We start from the raw sequence: 25,035 nt of genomic DNA, 5'->3' as shown, positions 1-25,035 counted from the left end.
AGTTGTAAATCAAGTACGTATGATGCAAATCTAGCCTAAAAAGGGTTTTACCGTGAATGTAAGTCATCTTTCATGAGACTGAACCATTTTATCAATTGCGAACATGTGAATGTATTCATCGCATAAAGAACCCACAAAAAAAATAAAAATGAAAGTTATCTACATACAATTGTGAACATGAGAATGTATTCATCGCATAACCAAACACACAAAAGGGAAGATATCTACAATTGTGAACTACATGTGAATGTATTCACCGTATAACCAACCACAAAAAAAGGGAAGATATCTACAATTGTGAACAACTTGTGAATGTATTCACCGTATAACCAACCACAAAAAAGGAAGATATCTACAATAATTGATCATTAATCTGTTTGATTTTGGTGTATAAATCGCACCCCTAAACAACAAAACTTCAGAGAGTTTGATTAAGCATCAAGTGTGTGGTCAGGCATGCGTGGTCTTTACTCTTATGTCAAAAACGATGGAAGGAATTATTGCACTTGAATTGTAGGGGACTTCATATATTCCCAAGCGCGCATGAAATTTTGGCTCAAAAAGCACTCTTTTCCGGAAACACAAATTAAAAGGGACCAATTTCTTCCTTTTTTTTTATTTATGAAGAAGTCATACAAGAATCGGTCCACCCTGGGACTTAGTGACTTACGCGTAAGCTCCGTATACAACGATATATCCCAATACATGCCTCAGTGATAGAGAATATATCCGCCCAAGAATTGGTCCACCTCGGGAACCACCCTGCATGGTAAACTCCGGAAACAACGATATGTTCCAATACATTTCTCAGTTCTGTTCAGTTGAAAATATAATCTTAAGCACGGAATCAAACCTGGGTACTTACGCGTAACTCATACATACTAAGATCCGCCTTGCCTCCCAGGCTAATGTACGGAGATGTAAAGTTCAATTCCTTTTTACATACGTACATAAGTTAAAATCCCGTATAGCTAGCTAAAGCTAACATATAATGCAAATTCCTGTGCTGATTGGTTCGTGGATTATGTTTTTAATTGGAACATACGGACTCATGTCTTCCACAAGGCACCTCATGATTGTATTCCTTTTTTTCGAGTTGATTTTGTAGGGGTTGCTCACCCCCATTTCTGCAATCCAAGTTAGTTTAGTTCTTCCAAAAAAGGAAGGTAACATATAATGCAAGTCCATCTACTTTAAACAAAAATTACCATGTTAGGGTCACAACATCTCTATATAAAGGGCTTAACTTGAGTACTCAACCACAATCACTTGCAACGTCTTCCGGCTGTTGTAACCCTAACATGGCCATTCATAGCTCTCTTTTGCTGGGACTTGTAGTCCTGGCAAGCTTTTCGGCTCTCCTTGAGCCATCCATCGCTGACGATTCCTATCATTATTGTGATGCTCCATACTTTGATAGCTCTAAATTCACAATTTTTACTGATCACTTTTACTGGGGTTCTGCCACAGCAGCTTATCAGGTTGAGCTAATATAAATGTAAGTTTGATTTGAATCAATGAGCATCACAAATCTAGTATGTGTATACACACACACATAAATATATATATAAGTTCACTTAATTAACCTAATTTTAGTTTACGCTACGATATCGTATTATAGTAATTTCTTTAATTATTGATCTTAATTACTTGTTCAAGGTTGAAGGTGAAGCATTTCTTGGTCGAGGTCCAAGCATTTGGGACAAATTTACTCACACCTACCCTGGTCTCTTTCTCCGAGTCACCATTTTTCGATAATTCGGATTAAGTTTAGTGAGCGATGCTAGCTAGGGTTTTATTTTTCTTCTTCTTTTACTTTTGGTTCGGAAAGAAAATTTGGTTGACAATATAATGTACTAATTAATACTATATCTATTGGCAACCTTCCCAGAAAGGATTGCTGATAGAAGCAATGGAGATGTAGCTGTTGATTTCTACAACCGTCCTGGGAAAGATCTGAAACGATTGGAAGCAATGAATATGAATTCCTTTAGATTCTCCATTTCATGAAGCAGATTGTTGCCTAGTAAGTGCATATGTTTAAAACTTTATACATTGATTTCTTTTTTCCCATTCTTTTCCTTCAATTAATCTCAATTTTCTGAATTTAGGTGGCAAGCTAAGTGGAGGGATGAGCCAAGAAGGCGTCACATTTTACAACCGTCTTATCGATCAAATGATATCCGTTGGTTATTTCTTATCTTTCTTTCTATGGATTTTGTATGGCGGATTTTCCAAAATTAATTTCAATATAAAGATAAACCTACATGCATGCAAGCAAATAGAAACATAAATAAAGAAATCTCTGGATTTTCATGTATTGGGAATTGTAGGTTTGGAGCCTTTTGCCACAATATTCCATTGGGATACTCCCCAAGCCTTGGACAAGGAGTATGGCAGCTTTTTAAGTCGTGACATTGTGTAAGTGTGACATTGTTTAATAATCACAACTCGATCGAGAGAACCCTAATATATATATACACTTACGTAACAAAATATTGAACAACAGTACTGCCTCTGCCCTTTAATTTTCATCTTATAATCATTACATGCAGGAGTGATTTTCAAGACTACGCGGAACTCTGCTTCATGTTGTTTGGCGATCGAGTGAAACATTGGATCACTTTAAACAAGCCTGTTAGTTACTCAAATTCCGGTTACAATCTCGGCACATTCGCGCCGGGCCGTTGCTCAAAATTTATGAATGATGCATGCCAAGCCGGAAACTCAGCCACTGAGCCTTACATTGTCACTCACAACCTTCTTCTAGCTCATGCCGCGGCTGTCCATGTATACAGGGACAAATATCAAGTATGTACAAACCTAATTACCAGATTATAAAATCAATTAAGAAGATGATTATTCAATTAATTAATTTCTTTTTATTGAATCTATTTAATTCATTAGAAAGCTCAAAAGGGGAAGATTGGGATAACCCTCATCTCCTACTGGTTCATGCCCTACTCCGACAACCCTCTTGACTCTGTAGCAGCTTTGACGGCCGTAGATTTCATGTTTGGCTGGTCAGTATATCTATATATAAGTCATCTACAATTTGTTTTACTAATACAGGAATTAATAATTGTATTTATTTATTTATTTATTTTTGGTAGGTATATGAGCCCGATAACCTTTGGGAAGTATCCAGAAAGTATGATAAAGTATGTTGGGCATCGTTTGCCAGTCTTCACAGCTGAGGAATCTAAAATGCTAATAGGATCGATTGATTTTCTTGGCCTAAATTACTACACAACATATTATGCAGCTTATAACGACACAATTGGCAATATCAGTTACACGTCGGACCAACATTTGACTGTGCATTATAGTATGTCCAAACCAAATTAACATTTCAATTAATTCTTCCGTCTGATACTAGTTTTTAATTATATGTATATATATATTCATCAACTCTTCTTTCTTACTTATTTTACAGGCAACAGTGAAGGAGTACCAATTGGTCCACAGGTGCATATGCAATACAAAATTAATAAAAATTATTGCGAGCTTAATTAATTTGATTTAACTAATATTAGAGAAACAATTAAATCTCTATAGGCAACCGGCTCGAAATGGATTTATATATATCCTGATGGAATTCGATATCTTTTGAACTATACCAAGGATACCTACAATGTTTCACTATTTTATATCACTGAGAATGGTATGTCAAGTCTTCAAATTACTAACACCATAATATATATAGATAGATAGATAATGGAGGCAGATTAATTGATTATTATGGAATTTAAACTTGGTTTAGGGGTTGGTGAGGCCGATAATTCTTCTCTAACGCTGGATGAAGCTCTTTACGATCCATGGAGGAAGGAGTACTATCGCTGTCATCTTTGGAATGTTCTTAGATCAATGAAGTGAGTTGGATTGATCTTTAGTTATTTTTGTGTGTTGATTATATATAGATTAGTGAAACATTGATTGATGTGAATTAATTAATGTTGAAGGATAATAATAATTAATACTAATTGTTGGTTTAATTTGACAGGGAATATGAGGTGAAAGTTGAAGGATATTTTGCATGGTCATTGATGGATAACTTTGAATGGGCTGATGGTTACTCAACTAGATTTGGTCTTATTTACATAGACTATAAAAATGGCTTGAGAAGGTACCCAAAGAACTCTCTGTACTGGTTCACCCAATTTCTACAGAATGCAAATTCCTTGAATTCCTCCATTAATGAAGTTGTGCCAGTAGCCAAGACACAGAAATGGTATCGTCCTTACGGGTATCCGGCCTCGGGTCGTTAGAAATCCCTAGTTAATTGGTTGTGAAATGTAAAAGATGCCTGCCCTAATCGAAGGAATGCCTTAGGATCATTGTCATCCAGGCCTTAAATAAATGATTAGGGTTTATCCAGTGTACGTGATGTTGTTTTCTAAGGAAAAGAAAAAACACTTTATCCTTGATGTTTTCCGAGGGCTTTTGTAAAGAAACCCTAGCCATTCTTCTTACCTTTTAATCTACATAAACCAATTAGATGGAAAAGGAGAGGATAAAAGCTTTCTCCAATTGTCAACATAAACCAATTAGACATATTGGTTATGTCCAATTGGTATGCATGTCTAAATCTCCTTGTCGTTGGATGAGAAACTTCTGTATGCTAAACTATAACAAACTCACACAAAACTTGAAAAATCAAATATCAAAACAAAATCGCGAAGCATTCTTCTATGCGGGGCACCATTGGTCGCAGCTCGCCTTGTTGATCTACTAAACTAAGACGAAGGTCTAACTCTTGTAAGAATTAAGGAGGAAAGGAGTGAGCCAAATGCTATATCCTCATCCTCCACCCCTTGTTGCCATATATATATATATCATCTCTATCAAAAACCAAAGTCTCCAACGTTAATTACCAGATATACCATGTCTAAATTAATGTCGTTTGCAAACCAATTTTCAAAAAATCATATATCTATTCTATGCATATATAATAAATAAAACCACGTGTTATACGTCATGCAAGAATCCAACTCTATCAAGAACCTTTTAGGGTTCAAACGTAATGAATCGGAATTGCGTATGAATGAATACATGAATGTCAAGTTAGTCGAGATTTCCAAATAAAATGGCCAACTACAAGGAATATATGTACTATACAAATACTAAGGAGAGGTGACTCGATTGACAATCAGCTGGATTAGACATATGTGTGTCGAATGCTCGATTTAAATTAAAAACATATTTTTCAGCGGTATTTAAAAAAATAGAAATATATATACACTCACAAATGCCAAACTGGAAATTATGATTAGTCAATTATCAATACACTAACAATTAATATAGTGGCCATATTGAAAAATGGATTCTGAGGATTTGGGCCAAACTTGAGCCCATGGTCTGACCAAATTGAAAAGCGGATTCTGGAACAAATATGGGCCTAAATTGAGCCTATGGTCTGGCCCATTTACCCAGATAAGTCTTCAGGCCCGAACCTCATACTTGAGAAGAAAAAAATGCTCTCTCGATGACATGTCTGATATCTGCTTGTGGGTCGAAACCGGAGACGGAAAGCTCCAGTGCCCAATTTGTTCCCAACAACATTCTAAAGGTACAATTGAAGCAACCCATCAGGCCATCTCCGTTTATCGTTTAATCTGTTCTTTCTTTGTTTCTACAAGCTCATTTGATTTTTATACGTATCACACCCATCGTCAGTTCTCAATTGTATTAGGCAATTTGAAATCCAAGAAATTCATCCCCTATATATTGTCTGCACATCTGAATCTCAGTTGTTGAGGTGTATTGTTTGTTGGGTTTCTTTTCTGTCAGTGAATTTTTAATGGTTACATGATTTTGGTCTCCCATGGCTCTAGCTCTGAGCTTAGAGTGAGATAAGTATTAATGGACTAGAGGGCAATCAGAATTGGGAGCAAAACTTTTGCTGATCTGGAAGATCGAGTAAGAATCTTGTGTTCAACCCCAACATTGACATGCTGAAGTTTTGAAATTGGTGAAATAATATTCGATTTAAGGAGTTGACCCTAGCCGTTTCAGGCCATTTCGGGCCATTTAGGAGTCTAGGGCTGCCAAAAACCTAGGTTTAGAGAAATTTATGCCCTAGGGTTTTTTATTTTGGGATTAACTTGGGGTTAGGGTTTCTAGTTCGGTCAATCCTAAACAAATTCTACATCAGTTTTAAAAAGTACGTCAATTTCTCTTATAAAGTAAATATACCATTCATTTACTTTAAGCTTGAATTCTTATATAGTTATATTACCTTTTTGGTGATGTTTAGTTGCCTAAAATTGTTCTGTTGAATTAGTGCATTTAATCTATATGGTGATGTTTAGAAATGGTATGTGATGATTAAGTCAGAGTTGATTTGTTTATCCAAAATCCTTGGTCATGGGATACGTGAGCATGACCTTTAATTTGCATGACTGACAGACTGAATCAATGGTCAAGATGTTGCTGTTGTTTCTCTTAGTTGCTGGATCTTACAAATGGTATATACTGAAGTTTAGGACGGCATTAGTACTTTAGGGACGACTTTATGGACATGTTGATGACTTCAGAAATTTTGTTGTCATAGGCAAAACATTGTGGACAAAATGAGTACTTTTGTTCATTTTCTTCTTTTCTCCAAATACCATATGATATATATCTGCGGGACTTATAATGTTAAAGGCAATTTTCCCATTCAGAAAAACAAACCGGGGGTTATTATAGAATGTTTTGATTTGAAAAACCTGCTCTTTCTAAGGAACCTTCTGCATGATAGAATTTTTTATCCGAGTCCACCTTCGTGACCATTAACATGTCTTGTTCCCTAATTCAACTGGATTGCAACTACCTGATCATGTTATGCCTATTATTTGTAAAGTGGCCCGATATTACTAATCTGTCCCGCTCCTGGTGTATCACAGTATTGTATTTAAATTCATGCTTTATTAATGACATTCGGATATGGGATTTCTCTTGTAAAATAAAAAGGAAAATTAAAAGTGCAAGACGTTTTACTTGCTTGAATTTTATCCTTGAACATTATTGAATGATGCTGCACTTCTTGGGAGACAGCTCTTATATCTTCCTAGGATCTCAAAAATATGAATCTTATGGGTTGAAATTTGGAATTTTATGCCAATTTCTGATCAGATGGTAGATCGATATTGGGTTGCCTTCCTTGTGGTGTTTTCATGCCTTGTTGCGGTTTTGGATGCTAGTCCTGGTGATGCTGACCCCATTTATCGGTAACTCTATATGTGCCTTTTATTGTAATACAATGTCTAACATATATTTACGCTCGAAAAAAATCACTATCTGCATGCAAATATGTTCCAAGGTATAGCCATACATAAATTATTCTGAATACTCTACATGGTAATGGCTCTTCTATGCTTTCTGTTCTCAATTTATTGTTAGTTGGCGTCTGACCAAAATTCATGAGATCCACATGTAATTGTGAATTATGAGAAGACTAGGTAGGATACACAAGTCACTGATAGACAAGCTAAAAGTTTACAGCAAAAATTGTTGGCACTATATATTGCACATGAATTCCAATAGGTATTCAAATAATGCCCTAGAATTCTTCAGTTGGAGATGAATTCACCATCTGTAGTCTCCTTTGACCCCAGAGGGAGTTGTGGGTCCTTTTTAACGGCCATTTTGTTGTATTGATCTCTATTAGTTTACAAGGCATACTAATCCTAGAAAAGTCTTCAGTCGTCTGGTTTCATGGAAGAAACTTATTTAACATTCAAAACAGCTATTATTCCATTCTATCTCTGCAACCTTATTCATTTCCTTTTATTGAGATTTTTATTGGGAGATTATATACTTCTTCTACAATACTTTCTCCACCTTTCCTTGAGTTCTAGACTAGAACTTCTGGTTGATTCATGTTAAGATTGCATTTAACTAAGAGTACTTATCTTGTTAGAATTAGAGTGGAAAACCCCTTGCTTCGTTTGAACAATTTATGCTTCTATAAGGTTCTTTTGTTAATTCAAGTAACCATACACTTATTCTTCTTTTGCTTCTTGTTGGTTTTTTTTTCCCCTTCCTGGTCCTGTGAATTTCGTCAAGTACATCTTCTTCTATAGGATTCTCAAAAGACTAGAGTAAAAAATTGTAATGGAGATTTTAATTAATTTACTTCTCGGTACCTCCGCTAAGAACTGATCAGTTCTTTCCTCATATCATGTTGCAATCTCTTATGTCATGTCCTGGGTTGTAGGTCCTGTGTAGGACAATGTGAAAAGACTGGATGTATTGGGGAACGTTGCTTTCTGAACTGTAACTTTTCTTCAAATGGTGTATCCAATAATGATCCATGGTACATGCAAGAACCTCTTTATTTGCGGTGGAAGCAATGGGATTGTCAAAGTGATTGCCGTTACAATTGTATGATTGATAGAGAGAAAGAGAGGGAGGGACTTGGTAATGGGCCTGTCAAGTATCATGGAAAATGGCCCTTCAAGCGTGTGTATGGAATTCAGGTATGCTTACTCTTCCTTTTATTCTTGTTTCAGGATGTCTTCATAGTTTTATGGAGTATTTGTTGACAAGTCACTCGTTACACAGGAACCTGCCTCTGTATCTTTTTCTGTGCTTAACCTTGCAACGCATTTCCATGGTTGGCTATCCTTTTTCATCCTTCTGTACTATAAATTGCCTCTAAGACAAGATAAATCGGTGTACTATCAATATGCGACTCTGTGGCATATTTATGGGCTTTTGTCATTAAACTCCTGGTTATGGAGTGCTGTTTTTCACAGTCGGTGAGCTTCCTCCTTTCTCTTTTCCTCATTTCTATATTAGAATGTGTTCTGTGTATAGTTCTGTATTCGTATTTTGTTGTTGTTGTTGATTACTTAGCTGTTTACTACATTCCACTCTTGTCTAATTGAATTGCAGAGATGTGGACTTGACTGAGAAGTTAGATTACTCATCTGCGGTTGCGTTAATTGGGTATTCCCTAATTTTGGCCATATTAAGAAGTTTAAATGTGACAGCTGAGGCTGCAAGAGTAATGGTTGCTGCTCCGCTGCTTGCATTCGTGACTACCCACATATTGTACCTCAACGTGTATAAACTAGATTACGGTATAAGATCTACCCTCTCTCATCTCTTTTTTGGTCAAGTTCAAGTTACTGAAGACTTATGCAGCAAACTTTAAACATTTAGTTGTAACAAACATCTGCGCTATACCATAATTTGAAATTTTCATATCTTCATTCATCATTTCTCCAATACTGGGACATAATCATTAATCTCACCGGATGAATTGGCATTGCATGAGGTTCATGCAACTGCATTATATGTATATTAGGGTGTTAGATTCTCTTCGGAGGCCGATTCTCTTCGGAGGCCCTGACTGGCCTTGGGGGTTGAGTTGCAGGCTTGCTGCTCATGTAGTTTTAAGGTTACACAGGGTTGTTATGGAGTTAGTGACTTGGACCCAATTAATTTTTTCCTTTTGTGCCTGACATGTTACAGGTTGGAATATGAAAGTTTGTGTTTTCATGGGAGTGTCTCAACTTCTGCTTTGGTTAATCTGGGCTGGCGTCACTCGTCATCCTTCTCGCTGGAAACTGTGGGTGGCTGTCGTGGGAAGTGCACTTGCAATGCTGTTGGAAATCTTTGATTTTCCTCCGTATCAAGGATTCTTTGATGCACATGCTCTCTGGCATGCTGCAACTATTCCAATTACCTACATATGGTGGAGTTTCATTAGGGACGACGCTGAGTGGCAGACCTACGTCCTTGCTAAAAAGTCGACGAAGAAAGCAAAGTAACATGTTACTGAACAAACTTGTTAACGGTATTATCTCAAGCGATTATATTAGAGCGAGTCGGGTTACATGCTTGTGTTGAGAACCAGGTAGTACCAGAAGCAAGTCACACTGTGTTCACTCAGTGAAGATCATGTCTGGGAATTTTTTTTTAATTTTTTTTTTTGTTTTTTGGACTTGATTGTTGTGGTCTTTGTTGTAGAACACCACCTTTTTGCAATGTTTCAATCCAAAACTAGATCCTGCAAACGTGAAATCTGATATTAGTTTTTTCTTTCTTCTATTTTTGACCCTTTTTTACTGATATTAGTCATTTCCATCCAATGGAGGATTTAAAATTTTCTTGGTTAAAAAGGAATATTTCAGGTACTCCCATGGAGCCTAACCCTTGACATACCAAATTAGGTGGATAGGGAAAAGGAATGATTTATATCCTAAAACTATTTCTTTTGTCATACTTACAGCGAATCCACTATAATAAAATTAGGTTGGTTAACAATATTTAAAAAAAAAAATTATGAATGTTGTTGATCAGGTTTAGGTTTATGAGTCTAACAATATTTTTTTGTCTCAAACAAAAATTAAATCCATATCAAGAAAGACATAGAATTCATAACGAGTCTAACCAAATTGAAAATTGCCTTATTTTTGAGTGACTATTTGAACTTAAATCCTTTTTTCAAAATATTTCTAAATTATTTGAAACAGTAAAAGGGCTTCATAGGAGCCCAAGTGCCCAACTGTATTCGTATGAGCAGCCTTGCTTTATGACAATAATCAAGCCCAAGCCCATATTCAATTATCTCATTACCTACGAAACCCTAGCCGGGAACGGAACTCCCCTCACCTCACACCCGTATATAGTTCTTGAGACTTGAGAGAGCGCCTCACCTTTGGAGACGGAAGAGAGCTGTGACGTCCGAAACCTCTCTCTGCTCTCTCTTTCTGTCGACGACGTATCTGTAAGCTCTTTGATCTCTCTGTTTAGATCGGAAGCTACACATATTATGCTGTCTATGTATCTATTTGTCTCTGTTATCTCTTCTTCTGCTAGCAACTTTGATAATTTTTCGATTAATATGTTAGTATGAGATTCGCGTATTCTTATGATTCGCTGTATTATTGGGGGTATGTGTGGTCTTCTCTTTCAGATTTGTGTTTTGTTTATGTATTTCCTTTCGTAGATCTGCTAGTGCTTTTGCATATGAGTATCTATGTAATTGGAGACTTTAGTTGTAGCTATGTGTGCTGTTATCTATGGGGCTGCAGTTCTCTCTATTTTGATGGATTACAGATTACTTCAGGAGATTACCTTCTTTGGCGCGCTTGGTGCTCTTTGGGTTAATAGATTGACGTTAGTTGGTTTCTTTTTAAATGAAATTTCTTGAGTTGTGTTTTAGTGTTTGTGGTTCATAACCTTTTATGAATCAGATATGCAAGTTATGACCAGTGTAAATTTACTTTTCTTACATGATATGCTGTGTCCTTCAAATGAAAATTTAGAATAAGTCATGTGCATATGGGGTAAAACAACACAATTTGAAATAGTGAAAGGTTGAAGGATAATTGTTTTACTGAATTGCTGGTTTTTTTTCCCTCATCTCTGTGCTGTTTTTTCAATTGGATTATTATTTGAGCGCGCATGATGTTCTAACTACTTGAAGCAAGTTGAAATAACTTAGATGTCCATTGTGTTTTTTGGCAGGTTTCTTTTACATAGTTAGTTGGGAAACTTAAAGAGTAGTCAAGATGGTGAGTACTTTGTTCCATTTTATTTTACTGGTTTAAAGCTCTCTGTTTTCCTCTGTTTCTTGTTCTTCTTTGTTCTAAGCAAGTTAAACTTGTGAAATGTGCAGGTGAAGTTTACTGCTGAAGAGCTTCGTAGGATTATGGACCTGAAGCATAATATTCGTAATATGTCTGTTATTGCCCATGTTGATCACGGTATGAATTTTATTGTTCTCCCATCAACTTACCATTCAGTGTTTAATATTCGTAATATGGGCTTTGATATGATTAAAATTATATGTTAATTTTGATTTTTTGAAGCAACTTTTGGTTGAGTCATTGGGCTTGTCCTTTACCATCACCTCTTTTTCTTGTTTATTGTCCTCTGTAAACTTGTTGACTATTTTTTAAATTTTTTTTGAAGCAGCTCTTTTGTGTCATTGTTCACCTCTCTCACCATGGTCTTCTTCTTTTTTCTCTCTCTTGTAGGGAAGTCAACACTTACTGATTCTCTTGTGGCTGCTGCTGGTATCATTGCCCAAGAAGTTGCTGGTGATGTACGTATGACTGACACCCGGGCGGATGAGGCTGAGCGTGGAATTACGATTAAGTCAACTGGTATATCTCTTTACTATGAGATGAGTGATGCTGCTTTGAAGAGCTACAAGGGTGAAAGATCAGGGAACGAGTACCTCATCAATCTCATCGACTCTCCTGGGCACGTTGACTTTTCGTCTGAAGTCACAGCTGCACTTCGGATCACTGATGGTGCACTTGTTGTGGTTGATTGTATTGAGGGGGTTTGTGTCCAGACAGAAACTGTTCTTAGGCAGGCCCTTGGTGAAAGGATCAGGCCTGTTTTGACAGTAAACAAGATGGACAGGTGTTTTCTCGAGCTGCAGGTTGATGGAGAGGAGGCTTATCAAACTTTCCAGAGGGTAATTGAGAATGCTAATGTCATCATGGCTACTTATGAAGATCCACTCCTTGGTGATGTTCAGGTCTACCCTGAGAAAGGAACGGTTGCTTTCTCTGCTGGATTGCATGGTTGGGCTTTTACTTTAACCAATTTTGCCAAGATGTATGCATCCAAGTTTGGAGTTGACGAGGGAAAAATGATGGAAAGGCTCTGGGGTGAGAACTACTTTGACCCAGCAACTAAAAAGTGGACCAGCAAGAACTCTGGCTCTCCTACTTGCAAGCGTGGTTTTGTTCAGTTCTGCTATGAACCCATTAAGCAGATTATTAACACTTGCATGAATGACCAGAAAGATAAGCTTTGGCCGATGTTACAGAAGCTTGGCGTTACCATGAAGTCTGATGAGAAGGACTTGATGGGCAAGGCACTGATGAAGCGTGTCATGCAGACCTGGCTCCCAGCAAGTTCTGCCTTACTGGAGATGATGATCTTTCACCTTCCCTCTCCTGCCACAGCTCAAAAGTACCGTGTTGAGAACTTGTATGAGGGTCCCATGGATGATCAGTATGCTACTGCTATAAGGAACTGTGATCCTGATGGTCCTCTCATGCTTTATGTGTCAAAGATGATTCCTGCTTCTGACAAAGGTAGATTCTTTGCTTTTGGTCGTGTATTCTCTGGAAAGGTTTCAACAGGTGTGAAAGTTCGGATCATGGGTCCTAATTATGTTCCTGGTGAGAAGAAAGACTTGTATGTTAAGAATGTGCAAAGAACTGTTATATGGATGGGCAAGAAACAAGAAACCGTTGAAGATGTTCCTTGTGGTAACACAGTGGCATTGGTTGGCTTGGATCAGTTTATTACCAAGAATGCTACCTTGACAAATGAAAAGGAAGTTGATGCTCACCCAATCCGTGCTATGAAGTTCTCTGTTTCACCTGTCGTTCGTGTCGCTGTTCAGTGCAAGGTTGCTTCTGACCTTCCCAAGCTCGTTGAAGGTTTGAAACGTTTGGCCAAGTCAGACCCTATGGTTGTTTGTACCATTGAAGAGTCTGGGGAGCACATTATTGCTGGTGCAGGAGAGCTCCATCTTGAAATCTGTTTGAAGGATCTGCAGGATGATTTCATGGGTGGTGCTGAGATTGTTAAGTCTGATCCTGTTGTGTCATTTCGTGAGACCGTTCTCGAGAAGTCCTGCCGCACTGTCATGAGCAAGTCTCCCAACAAGCACAATCGTCTCTACATGGAAGCACGTCCCCTGGAGGAGGGGCTTGCTGAGGCCATTGATGATGGACGTATTGGTCCACGTGATGACCCCAAGGTCCGATCTAAGATATTGTCTGAGGAATTTGGTTGGGACAAGGATCTTGCCAAGAAGATTTGGTGTTTTGGGCCTGAGACAACTGGCCCTAACATGGTGGTTGACATGTGTAAAGGTGTTCAGTACCTGAATGAAATTAAGGACTCTGTTGTTGCTGGTTTCCAGTGGGCTTCTAAGGAAGGTGCGTTGGCTGAAGAAAATATGAGGGGTATCTGTTTTGAAGTCTGTGATGTCGTTCTTCACGCTGATGCCATCCACAGAGGTGGTGGTCAGGTCATTCCAACGGCCAGGAGGGTTATTTATGCTTCCCAGCTTACTGCAAAGCCCAGGCTGCTTGAGCCCGTCTATCTGGTTGAAATCCAGGCCCCGGAGCAGGCTCTTGGTGGTATTTACAGTGTTCTTAACCAGAAACGTGGTCATGTCTTTGAAGAAATGCAAAGGCCTGGAACCCCACTCTATAACATCAAGGCTTACCTTCCAGTCGTAGAGTCATTTGGTTTCTCTGGCAATTTGAGGGCTGCAACCTCTGGTCAGGCTTTCCCTCAGTGTGTGTTCGATCATTGGGATATGATGACATCAGATCCATTGGATCCCACATCACAGGCTGCAACTCTTGTTCATGATATCCGTAAGAGGAAGGGACTGAAGGAGCAGATGACCCCTCTGTCAGAGTTCGAGGACAAGCTGTAAGCAATCAAAAAATTTTAATATTCATATGGAACAATGTTTAACCCACAGAGGATTATGTTGGGTGCTGTCATTTTTGCTGCCTTAATATTTTTTGTTTTCTTCCCTTGTTTAGTGTCTCAATGTGGAGTTGTTGTCTGTGTGTCGTATTGTTCTGTGTTAGTTTTAAATAATTTTATGCCTGTTTCTCAGGTACGGAGTCGTTAGATTTGGTTTGAATTACTTCGGTTGAGATACTTCATACTTATGATTCTTGACCTTTAACTTGGGCTTTTAGTTTTGTGCTGCAAATGTTCTATTTTTCATTATTTCTGCGTTTATTTTAAACATGGTTCTATTAGAGATGATTATGATTAGAGCATCCAAATCCCAATTATAACAAAGGGGTTTTGATTCATCAAATTTCATCTTTCCTAACCTAGAAAAGATTGCATTGAAATAACTCTTTCAATCTTGATTATTGAATAATTATTAGTTATTATGGTTTCTAGCCAGCCGCTGTCACTGGTAAAATCTGTAGAAAGTCACTCTTATAGACGACAAGTTTTCAACCTAATTGGGGATGAAATGTGGGTTATAAATTGAGGGTTTTATTGAGAATAAAATGAGGTTCATAAATTATAGGTCTGTAACATTTTGCACAAGATTACCTCTTTCTAGATTGGGAGTCCGTAACATTCCTTACAAAGAATATCTCCCCGGATTGATAGGAGCGTAATTTAATCTTGATCATTGATTCATTGGTCATTTAGATTATTATTTTTTTATGATTATTCAAATGCAAGTTGAAGAATTACACAGTTTTCATCATCAACCCTGCTAAATAGCCTAGCAATTTTTGTCCCAATTGTTCTCAATCCTATATGGCAATCCACATTAGCATGCCACCTAGGTTTTTTTGTCTATATAAACAATCTCATCTCTCTCTTTCTTCTCTTTCTCTCTCCTTTCTCCTTCCCACTCTCACGACACACACATCCACTCACCGGAGTTCCTCCGTCTGGCCACCAACCCGAGCCGTCGACTCACCGAACGGAAGCGCCCAACCACAATCGTCATTTTCCGACCCTTCACACCACCTATCGTCGCCCATATCGTCTGAAAAAGGCATTTAAAGGAGGAGGTCATCGACACACAAATCTTGTCGATCCGGCCATCTCCGGCAACATCTCCGGCAACCGACCACATATCGAGACTCCACACGTCAAGGCACACCTTACTCACCCATCTTCCGGCCAGTTTGCTTTCGGAATCCGGCAACCCAGTGGAACATACATTGTTTAAAAACAATGTAATCAGTCGATCCGTGCATCCAACCACCTCCAACAATATCTCCGGCCACCTCCACCTCCACCTCCAGCAACAATGTAATTTGTTTTTTTACTTATTTTTTTACATATTTTTGAAGTTACACTGTATTGAAAACAGTGAAACAATGTGTTTTTCTATTCTGGAAGTTACACTGTAATGAAAACAGTGTAACAATGTGTTTGCTTATTCTGGAAGTTACACTGTATTGAAAACAGTGTTACAATGTGTTTGACAATTTACATTGTTCTGGAAATTTGACAATTTACATATTTTGAAGTTGCACTGTATTCAAAACAATGTAACAATGTGTTTAACACTCATTTGAATGAAAATGTTTTTTGAGACAATTTATTTTATCTTGTTATCCTTGATTGGTTTGTAGACTATTTTTTTTTCAACTTATATATGGAAACACACTGAAAATTACATTGTTTTTGATCAATTTGACAATTTACATTGTTCTGTAAATTTAACAATTTACATTGTGCTGGAAACTTGACAATTTACATTGTGCTGAAAAATTGACAATTTGCGTTGTGCTGGAAATTACATTGTTTTGATAAATTTGACAATTTATTGGCAAAAAAACAATATAATCGCAATGTTTGTGTGAAACAAAAACAATGTAATCGTAATTTTGTATGAAAAAAACAATGTGCATAAAGGTGTATAAGGGAGAAGATGGAAGTATGAGAAAATATGGAGATAAAAGAGGGAGATTTGATTTTTAAAATTTGAACAAAAGAGAAGTGGAGAGAGAAGTGGGAAACTTAAATTTCAAATGTGTTTCATTCATGTAAGCATATTTTCCATGTCAACAAGCTTAGGTGGCAATACCACATGGGATTGGGAAGATTTGGGACAAAAAGTATTGGGACAAATAACATTTTCCTTTCATTATTAAATAACACACTTAATTAGAAAATATAGAACACCAATCAACTCTTGTACTTGAGGAAAAACATAGGTACTCTTAAAATAACATTTTGACATCAAATAGAATACTATTAGTTGAGCATTTTGTAGAGCTCAGGAGAAAGTCTTGGTTTGACAACAACTTCAAGAGGAGTTGCTCTGGGGAGGCTAATACTTGGTCCTTCACTCATATCCACTGGACCATCTGATGGTGTTTTCAAATCAAATCCCTGAATCAAACGAGCCAGCGTCAGGTTCATAACCTGCATTGCAAATAGAGTCCCTGGGCACGACCGTCTCCCCGACCCAAATGGCTGATACTCGAATTGCTGACCGTAAACATCGACATTTGAATAGGTTGTAAGAAACCTCTCCGGCATAAACACCTCTGGATTCGACCAGATTTTCGGGTCTCGCTGTAACTTCCAGACGTTCACCATCAGCCGAGTTCCCTTTGGAATGTGGTAGCCTCCGATGGTACAGTCTTCCATGGACTCGTGTGGGAATGACATCGGGGCAGGAGGGTACAGGCGGAGTGTCTCCTTGGAGATTGCATCGACGTAGACTAAGCTCTCGAGATCAGACTCATCAACCCATCTGTCCCTGCCAACCTTCGAGTCCAGCTCTTCTTGTGCAAGTTTCAGCATGTTTTTATTGTTCAGGATGTTGGACAACGCCCATGTCAATGCGTTCGAAGTGCTTTCGCTTCCTCCCAAGATCAAATTCTACAAAGAAAAAAAATTACAAATCAAAGTCAATTGAATGCCATCACGTAAATGTATAAGTAACTTCCGAGAGCATAAAAGTTTACTCTTTAGACATATGATATGTGACTAAACTCAAACCGTCATGCTCGCGTTTATAAAAGTATTTCACTTGACAACAGAAAAAGTTGAGCAAAAGCCCAACGCATGGCCACGAGGGTATTGTTCTCTGGGAAAATTGAACTCAAGATCTCTCGAGTCCATACGGTTTGACCCCAAAAAGATTTAAGAGATTATATATATACCAAAAGCTTGAACTGATATGGGAAGGTGAATATGACGTACCTTAGATGTTGCTAGGATAACAAGTTCTCGCGAAAAGCCATAGGTGGAATCATCCTTAATTTCTGATAGCATCACATCAATGAAATCCTGGTTTTTGCTTGGATCCCGGGTTCCCTTACGCCTCTGTAGTTCATGCTCTCTAATCCAATTCAAGATTAGAGAGTCCAGCTCGTTCGCAATACGCTTCATGCTTTTCACTTGGGGTGTCAGGAAATCAATCAAACCAAGAAACGGGATGAAATCGGACGGAACAAGAGATCCTACAATGAACATGAATTCCTTGATGATCTTCCCGACGCGTCGAGCCTCTTCGTTGTTGTTCAATCCGAAATATCGCTTCCCCGAAATGATTTTAGTAATGACATTGAAGGTCGTCCGCTCGAGCCACTCGTTCATCTTAACCTTAGTACCAGCTGCAGCAGCACCACCATTGTTTGTGCACACAAAGTGAAGATCACTCATTAATGCATTCACCTCGGATGCTTGATGGTGCCTTAATGTCTTGAGGCTTTGCACCGAGAGGAGTTTAAGCACGGCTAGTTTGCGCGTATCGCGCCAGTAGTTCCCATACGGGGCAAAGGCAAAAGCCTTGTGGTCGGAGGCAAGGTACTTGCCTTGACTAGTACTTGGTCTTGAAGCAAAAGCTTTGTCATTAGTAGTGAAACACTCCTTCACCGCCTCCGCGTCGCTGATCACCAGGGCTCGTTGCATCCCTAGCCGGACCATGAAGATCGATCCATATTTATCAGCCAACGATGACATGGTTCGGGCAAGTGTGGTTGGTTGGTTCAGCAGATGGAGATGACCAATTATTGGTAAAGCACCGGCTGGTTCTGGTGCTAAGTTTGCCTTGTTTTTGCTTCTTTGCTTCCATGACGACAACAACAATAGAAGAAAGCCTAGAAGGCCTGAAATTGCTATGATTTGTGGGGAAGTGAACTCCATTTTTGTGTCAAGGCCAGGTGCTTGAGGAGTGACACACAGCACACACACACACATATATACATATATACACACACACACACACACACACACACATATATACACACACACACACTAAAACTAACAATAAACAAATTACAGCGGCTGGCGTTTTTGGACTCTCAACTATTATATAGTTTAAAGATGGCGTCCATACAGTATTAGGTCCAATTTTACATGTGCAAGTGATTTGTTCAAAATTAGTGTGCTGCCACATGAAGACAAGGAACGTCATGTTCTGCTTAATTTGGTTGAAGAAAAGATGAGAAGTGAAAGAGAAGAGGTTAATTAAAAAAAATCCATGACAGTTGGAGATTCTGATACATAATCAAGGATATGTATATAGAGACAGAACATTATATTTGAGTTTGGATTATTATGATTTCTATCTTTTTTTAAAAAAATTTTAAAAGTAGTAACCCGGCATTTCATTCCATGATAGTAAACGTTCAACCTAACGTCACAAAAGCGGCCTAGGAATTTACACACACCGAACAACACCGTACCACTCAAGGAAATTACAACACACATACTAAACCAAACTACATTGAGATATACCCGAACAAACTAAACAAACAAAAAAATAATAAAAAACAATGGGATTGAGATATGGTCAGCAGTAGGGGCGGATGTAGGATTTTATCTCAAGGAGAGCAAAGTCATGTGGGTCCGAGATCATCGATCCCGATTTTTTTTGGATTATCTATTAATTATGCCTTTAAAAGGATGGAAAACAACATTAAAAATCAAAAGCTCATAGAAATAACAAAAAGTAATAACTGAATGTTGATTTACAAATGTTCTCGATGATTTTTCATATTTTGAAATCATTTCATGATAACCCCATTTAGAATGGCATCAAGGAGACAAGGGTATCTTTCCAAATCTCATTTGGATAATATAACTAATGTGATGACATTTACTACATCCTTTCCTCTGTAATGCGTGTGACAAATCAAGAGCTCTATTGTTTGATAGGTGTCATATTTTTGGCGAGTTGCATTGTGATTGTGAACATAAAAGGGTAGAGTCTGGGATGATTTTTTTTTTTTTAAAAATGTAGTTGATTTGAGTCATGATTTTAGTGAGATAGGGCAATAAGGTATTTTCGATAGAAGATGAAGAGTGCAGAAAATATTACGGAAATCCGGAACAACTACATTCGCTGTTTGCTGGGCTAATTCATTGGATAAAACACAAAACTAGGCTTGTCAAATAAGTTTAGGGAAAATTAGTGTGTAGGCTCACCCTTGGAGACGATTGAACCCTAATACGAGAGTATGACTAAATACATTGAATTGAGTTAGTTAATTGAGTGAGAAATGATTTATACATAAACAATAGACCCTTTTCTAGGGAATTTTATTGATATATGCAAATGACAAAGAATAATAAGATCACAATCATACATATGAATACACTTACTCAATTCATGGTCATCCCCAACAACTTGATCCACCAAACAATTGGCTAGAACAACAAATTAAGATTAACAATATAATATGAAGAAACCCTTACTTCTTCGGCAAGCTAGCTTAGAAGATGATGGATCAAATTGTGTCAAAGCGCATACAAGTCTTTGAGTTCCTCCAGTGAATCCAAACTCATCAGATTCGGATTAGCATTCTCAAGCATCCACAACAGATGATCAAAGAGGACAACCTCACACTTGACCAAGATGTCGACCTGATCTTCTTCCCCCGATTTCTGCTTCGATTTCTCGATTAGGGCGTTCAGTAGCGGATGATTCAAGTACTTGGAATTGATCGAATAACGCTTCCTTGTGCTCCCAACATATATAGTTTCACAATGTTGGTGATCAATTTCTTGGTTAATGTCACCCCATATATCTCCTCTTGATGATTTGGACCTTAAGCTACTATATGATGAAGATCTCCCTAGTTGCCTTGACAAGCTCTTGCATTTTCTGAGCATCAAATTGACCACCTTCATATTCTTTTTTGAGGAGGGGAGGGGGGGGGGGGGTTGAGAGGCTTAGAAGGAAATAATGTTGGAAAGAGGATTAATGGAGACTTGATACATACTCTCACAAAGTGTATATGGTGGATAATATTTTATATTTGGTGGGTGTTGAGTCATTGTTTTTAGGTGCCAACCTTTGTGGGGTAGAATCTAACCATTTCTATGTTTACGACATGAACATATCATCTTTTTTTATTTGGTTAGCTCATGGTTTGGTGGGTGCTAGCTAGTGGTGGCCTGCCAGAAGCTCAAGTACTCACAATTCTTGCATCGAAGGATAGAATTAGGGGTGACAAAATTGTCCGGTTTGGATGATCAAATTTATCTTGACTCGGATTAAACTAAGTTTTGTTATATGTCCGAAATTTGGGTCCAAACACAACTTTTATCCAGATTAAAATCAGGTTTAGATCCAAACACATAAATCTTGTTCAATTTATTTGTCTAGACCCTAACTTAGACTAGGTTATTGTCCGATTTACTTGTCCAGATTTAAACCAATCCGGGTTTGGTTAATCAAATGCGTTCCAAATCCAATCCGAGTTAGAGTCCGGACATATAAATATTTCATAAACACATGCTATTGTCCGACCCAAAACTGATTTTTTTACCACCTCTAGATAGAATCTCTCCCATACATGAATTAATGATATTAATTTGCAACTTAGCTTCCAAGTGAACCATATGTTACATCAATCAAGACTAAAAAAAGTAAGGAACACACATTAGTAGTAAGGGGTGTAAACGAGCCGATCTCGAACACCACATTTAAAACTTGTTAAGAACTCGTCTCGAACACAAGCGAGTTAAAAAACACGGCATCGCATTTCCAGATGGATCCCTGGATCGATCCCCAAACAAACGTTCCCTTTCTAATGAATATGACTAAACTTTACAACCGCTGCCAGGTTAGCGCTGTAAAAGCCGAAAGGACTTATTCCTATATAGGACAACTTACAACAAGCACAGAGTCGCAGTACATTCAACATTTAGCCAGTAAAACAAGAACAAGCAAGAAAATCTCGTTAATATGCTTTACATTGTTACAGGCAGCTTGCTCTTGCGCCACATCCAGTAGTTGGCTCTCATCGAATCCACATGCTGCAAAACTGAACAAATTGCTTTACCCAAGTCAGATTCAGGTGGGTCAGAGTCTGAAGCCCTAAGTGAATATATGGCATCTCTGAACTCTTGGGTTGGTTGGAAACCATGGCAGATAAGATCCAAAAGCATGCTCAAAGCAAACACGTAGTTAGCTTTGACACTAAGAACCTTCAAGCATGCTGAAGAAACCTGAGAATTGTTAACCCATGATTGAGCATCATCCTTGAACAGGCCCCGAAGATACCTCCATGGGCTCTCATTCTCAGGGTTGGATAAAATGGCCTTCACGGTATAACTCACTTCGGATTCTCTTACTGCTTTGAGGTCTCCCAATACAGGAGATCTAGTCACCACAAAGTATCTCTGTTACGAAGGAAAAAACATGAATAGAGAAAGTTCTTACTTCTTATAGAAAACAGCGAATAAAAGGAACTCAAAGTAGTACATGCTCCAGCGATTAAAATCAAAGGCTAGAAGTGTCTCTTCATGAAGGAAAAAAAACTCCATGAAACCATTAATTTTGATCAGCAAAATATCCATGGAATCAAGAAAAAAAGACAAAGAAAAACTTTTAAAAACCACATGCAGCAGAATGGAATGCCGTCCTGATTTCCTCTACATGCATTTCAATTTCATCAGTTCAATGTCACATTGAGGATAGCTTGCAAACAGCATATGTACTGTACTTAACAATACCTGGTTCCACGCAGAGTTATTGAAAACATCTTCTTCAAGCAGCTGATCGCAGTAATTAAGCTCATCTTCCCACCCTCCAAGTGCCTGAAGCACCCACTGAAAAAAGGGGGAAACAAGGGTCTTTCCAACTTAGGTCCCAGGATTCGCTTAATAATAGAAAATGCTAAGTACAAATACTGACTAAATAAAGAAATAAAATATGAAATCAGTGCGGATAGAAATGCACTTTGTTACATAATGGAGGCAACAGAACTGAGTCAAACCTGTCTATGTGACCAGGCGTGATAATTTTTGGCATCCAGAGAAAGTATCCTCCGGGTGAACTGAAGTTCCCTACATTTAGCATCAGTTCCCAATTTCTCAGCTAACCAACGTCTGTGATGCCTGAGAAAATTAAAATGTAATAAGATCCATGCATTAGACAGCTCTTGTTTGCATGGAAGTTTTGGTTAAGAATTATAAGAGCTCAATTTTGGATAACTCTAGGAAAACTACTTCTAGGGCTAATGGATAGAAATTGCTTCTAACATCGAGTGGCATTAAAGGAAGCTGGACTATTCTTATTATATTGCCGCAAGTTGTTGATCCTCTTTACCACATGCATTTGCAAGTTGCAAGATATACACTTTCCAGCCCATCCAGCTCCCTACTAGAGAAGCCTGTTACAAGAGAACTTGCTATTTAAGCAGGTGGTGTATACTTGCTATTTTCCATCAATGTACAAGAGAACTCAAGAGAATTAGCTATTTGCCATCAAGGCACAAGAAAATTTGCTATTTAGTTCCGAGCATTGGTGGCGAACTGAACTAAACTCAACTTTTGCTTTGGCGTGGGTACAGCCTTTAAACTGACAAGCTCATAGAGAACTGAAGAGGAATGAAAACTTCAAATATACTTCCAAATAATGATAGCATGGTCAGGTCACATAGTGAGAGAAGCTAGAGGCCCAAACACAATGGCAAACTACTTTCCACTTCTTTTTACTATGTTGGACTCCTACATCTAAATAAAAAAACTGTATCAGTATGTTGATGCTCCTTTCAGTTCTGAACTAATTTTCACAACAGTACCAAAGAAGCACCACTGAAAGATGAAAATTAGATAAGAATATCATCATTCACAAGCTGTTCAGGAAGACAAATCAAAAGCAATAGATTACGAGCAATAAATAAACAAGGGTAGGTAAAAGGTGACAGGAAGGTCTGATTAGGAAGGTGTAATAAGTAATTAAGTATTGTACCCATTTTCCTGCATCAGGCTACTAAAGTTAATAGGAAAGCAAAGTTCTTCTATAATTCGAAAATAGAAGCTTCACTAGCATGTAAAACATACAATAAAACAAAACACATCCCAAGACTTTTGATTAGAAACAGTACAATAACCTTCCATCACCAAACGGAACAGGTTTTTAATTTGACCACAACATCTTAAGTCTTAACCAAATTTATTGGAACATTCAAACGACAACTGTAATAACATTTTCATAGTAGTGTTAGATCTTATAACATCTACAAGGCTGCTCCAACCCAACCTACCCTCTGTAACACTGGAGATCAAGGCCATAATTTGCTTGTAAGTATGCCTCTTTTTCTGCATTTGAACGTTTAAAATTAAAGAACCTTAAGACAATCACCCTGTAAACGCTACATACAGAAATCCCATGACAGAGTAGGCCATGTTTATCTCAATAACATTCAAGGGTCAGCTTCAATTGAGAGAAGGAGAAAAACATATCTGAGTTTTTCTCCTCCTCACAATACTGCAGCTGCACTGGCTTACCATATCTGATAGTTCTTGGAGTTCTTCTTCGCAACTTGATCCACAAAATCCAGTTCTCTAAATAAGTCAGCCTCCAAAGACTCAAGTATCTGCCTCCTAAAATGCCAGACCTTCACAAACACAACGAACGAATCACCCAATAAAATAAACAAAATTTAAAGCAAAAGCACATAAAAGAAAGCGAAATGGGTTGCTCGAATTTTACAGTGTAGTTTCCGGGGTTGAGGTTGATGGCCTCTTCGGTAAGCAGAAGCGATCGAGGGGATCGCTCGTCGGCGCGGTAGAGAGCACGGAAGTAGTCCATGGTCTCGCGGAAGTCATCCTTGTAGGCGATTGGCACCACAGGATTTGGACCGTCGTCCTGAGGGAGCGGAGTCACGTCTGACAACTCCGGCCGCCGGCTCAGTGGCACAGTGTCTAGCTCCTCGTCGGAATCCATCTCCACTTATCTGTCTTCGATGCGACAAAGGAATGGAGTGGAACAGTGGAAGTGGAGAATTAAAGATTCTTCGGTCACGCAATACTCACGTGACTAAAAGGGTGGTCATTGGCTTGTGATGACAACTTTACCCCTGGCAAAAGTGACCCGATGGATCGGGTCTGGGTAATCCAATAAACTTGTAGATAACAGGCTTAGAGATTTGGATTGGCCGATTGGTGCACTAAAAATTTAAACAATTATAAATGTGTATTGGTTGGGGAATTTAAAGGGAGTAGGTTGGATGGTAAAACTTTTGTCAAAGGCAAACGGTTTTGGATTCAATTCTCACGTTGTTTATCTTTGGACCTAAACACAACCAAAAG

At 38.2% G+C, this 25,035-nt stretch overlaps 5 protein-coding genes and 1 pseudogene across 7 annotated transcripts; 3 read left to right on the top strand and 3 right to left on the bottom strand.

The window, feature by feature from the left end:
• Nucleotides 1-1,301: 1,301 nt before the first annotated feature.
• Nucleotides 1,302-4,268, top strand: LOC119989679 (annotated as a pseudogene).
• Nucleotides 4,269-5,436: 1,168 nt separating this feature from the next.
• Nucleotides 5,437-10,041, top strand: LOC119990244 (post-GPI attachment to proteins factor 3-like). Of its 3 annotated transcripts, none has more exons than XM_038836141.1 (6): nt 5,437-5,569; nt 7,117-7,211; nt 8,201-8,462; nt 8,548-8,744; nt 8,881-9,068; nt 9,463-10,041. In XM_038836141.1, exons 1-6 carry the CDS (start codon nt 5,486-5,488, stop codon nt 9,759-9,761), a joined length of 1,125 nt encoding a protein of 374 aa, XP_038692069.1. In that variant the 5' UTR covers nt 5,437-5,485; the 3' UTR covers nt 9,762-10,041. The 3 variants fall into 3 exon arrangements, with proteins under 3 accessions (XP_038692069.1, XP_038692072.1, XP_038692070.1); XM_038836142.1 differs by lacking the exon at nt 5,437-5,569 and adding an exon at nt 5,779-5,919; XM_038836144.1 differs by lacking the exon at nt 7,117-7,211 and having other exon boundaries at nt 5,468-5,569.
• Nucleotides 10,042-10,589: 548 nt separating this feature from the next.
• On the top strand, nt 10,590-14,704 carry LOC119988627 (elongation factor 2-like). The gene is made up of 4 exons (XM_038833735.1): nt 10,590-10,720; nt 11,464-11,510; nt 11,615-11,702; nt 11,976-14,704. Exons 2-4 carry the CDS (start codon nt 11,508-11,510, stop codon nt 14,414-14,416), a joined length of 2,532 nt encoding a protein of 843 aa, XP_038689663.1. The 5' UTR covers nt 10,590-10,720; nt 11,464-11,507; the 3' UTR covers nt 14,417-14,704.
• Nucleotides 14,705-16,595: 1,891 nt separating this feature from the next.
• On the bottom strand, nt 16,596-18,691 carry LOC119988472 (xanthotoxin 5-hydroxylase CYP82C4-like). Its single transcript, XM_038833520.1, has 2 exons — nt 17,689-18,691; nt 16,596-17,364 (listed from the first exon to the last, which is right to left on the bottom strand). Exons 1-2 carry the CDS (start codon nt 18,685-18,687, stop codon nt 16,732-16,734), a joined length of 1,632 nt encoding a protein of 543 aa, XP_038689448.1. The 5' UTR covers nt 18,688-18,691; the 3' UTR covers nt 16,596-16,731.
• A 1,300-nt stretch (nt 18,692-19,991) lies between these two features.
• LOC119990085 (auxin-responsive protein SAUR78) lies at nt 19,992-20,641 on the bottom strand. The gene has a single exon (XM_038835907.1). The coding sequence runs from the start codon at nt 20,620-20,622 to the stop codon at nt 20,230-20,232; it is 393 nt and encodes a 130-aa protein (XP_038691835.1). The 5' UTR covers nt 20,623-20,641; the 3' UTR covers nt 19,992-20,229.
• Nucleotides 20,642-21,381: 740 nt separating this feature from the next.
• On the bottom strand, nt 21,382-24,744 carry LOC119989216 (protein farnesyltransferase/geranylgeranyltransferase type-1 subunit alpha). Its single transcript, XM_038834607.1, has 5 exons — nt 24,437-24,744; nt 24,232-24,341; nt 22,716-22,836; nt 22,453-22,548; nt 21,382-22,119 (listed from the first exon to the last, which is right to left on the bottom strand). Exons 1-5 carry the CDS (start codon nt 24,668-24,670, stop codon nt 21,688-21,690), a joined length of 993 nt encoding a protein of 330 aa, XP_038690535.1. The 5' UTR covers nt 24,671-24,744; the 3' UTR covers nt 21,382-21,687.
• Between the last annotated feature and the right edge of the window lie 291 nt (nt 24,745-25,035).

Source organism: Tripterygium wilfordii, chromosome 21, assembly GCF_013401445.1.
Source record: "Tripterygium wilfordii isolate XIE 37 chromosome 21, ASM1340144v1, whole genome shotgun sequence".
In the NCBI taxonomy this organism is placed as follows: Eukaryota; Viridiplantae; Streptophyta; class Magnoliopsida; order Celastrales; family Celastraceae; genus Tripterygium; species Tripterygium wilfordii.
The sequence above is the reverse complement of the archived record's forward strand: the minus strand, read 5'-3'. Positions and strand labels throughout refer to the sequence as shown.

Bases quoted from the DNA above. Each gene is read 5' to 3' on its own strand.
- LOC119990244 (XM_038836141.1), top strand. From the start codon at position 5,486: ATGACATGTCTGATATCTGCTTGTGGGTCGAAACCGGAGACGGAAAGC. The intron at 8,463-8,547 runs GTATGCTTACTC...CTCGTTACACAG, and splicing joins AGCGTGTGTATGGAATTCAG to GAACCTGCCTCTGTATCTTT. The intron at 8,745-8,880 runs GTGAGCTTCCTC...ATTGAATTGCAG, and splicing joins AGTGCTGTTTTTCACAGTCG to AGATGTGGACTTGACTGAGA.
- LOC119988627 (XM_038833735.1), top strand. The intron at 11,703-11,975 runs GTATGAATTTTA...TCTCTCTTGTAG, and splicing joins TATTGCCCATGTTGATCACG to GGAAGTCAACACTTACTGAT.
- LOC119988472 (XM_038833520.1), bottom strand. From the start codon at position 18,687: ATGTGTGTGTGTGTGCTGTGTGTCACTCCTCAAGCACCTGGCCTTGAC. The intron at 17,365-17,688 runs GTACGTCATATT...TTTTCTTTGTAG, and splicing joins TTATCCTAGCAACATCTAAG to AATTTGATCTTGGGAGGAAG.
- LOC119990085 (XM_038835907.1), bottom strand. From the start codon at position 20,622: ATGAAGGTGGTCAATTTGATGCTCAGAAAATGCAAGAGCTTGTCAAGG.
- LOC119989216 (XM_038834607.1), bottom strand. From the start codon at position 24,670: ATGGATTCCGACGAGGAGCTAGACACTGTGCCACTGAGCCGGCGGCCG. The intron at 24,342-24,436 runs GTAAAATTCGAG...GTGTTTGTGAAG, and splicing joins TCAACCCCGGAAACTACACT to GTCTGGCATTTTAGGAGGCA. The intron at 22,549-22,715 runs GTTTGACTCAGT...CCCTTTTTTCAG, and splicing joins ACGCCTGGTCACATAGACAG to TGGGTGCTTCAGGCACTTGG.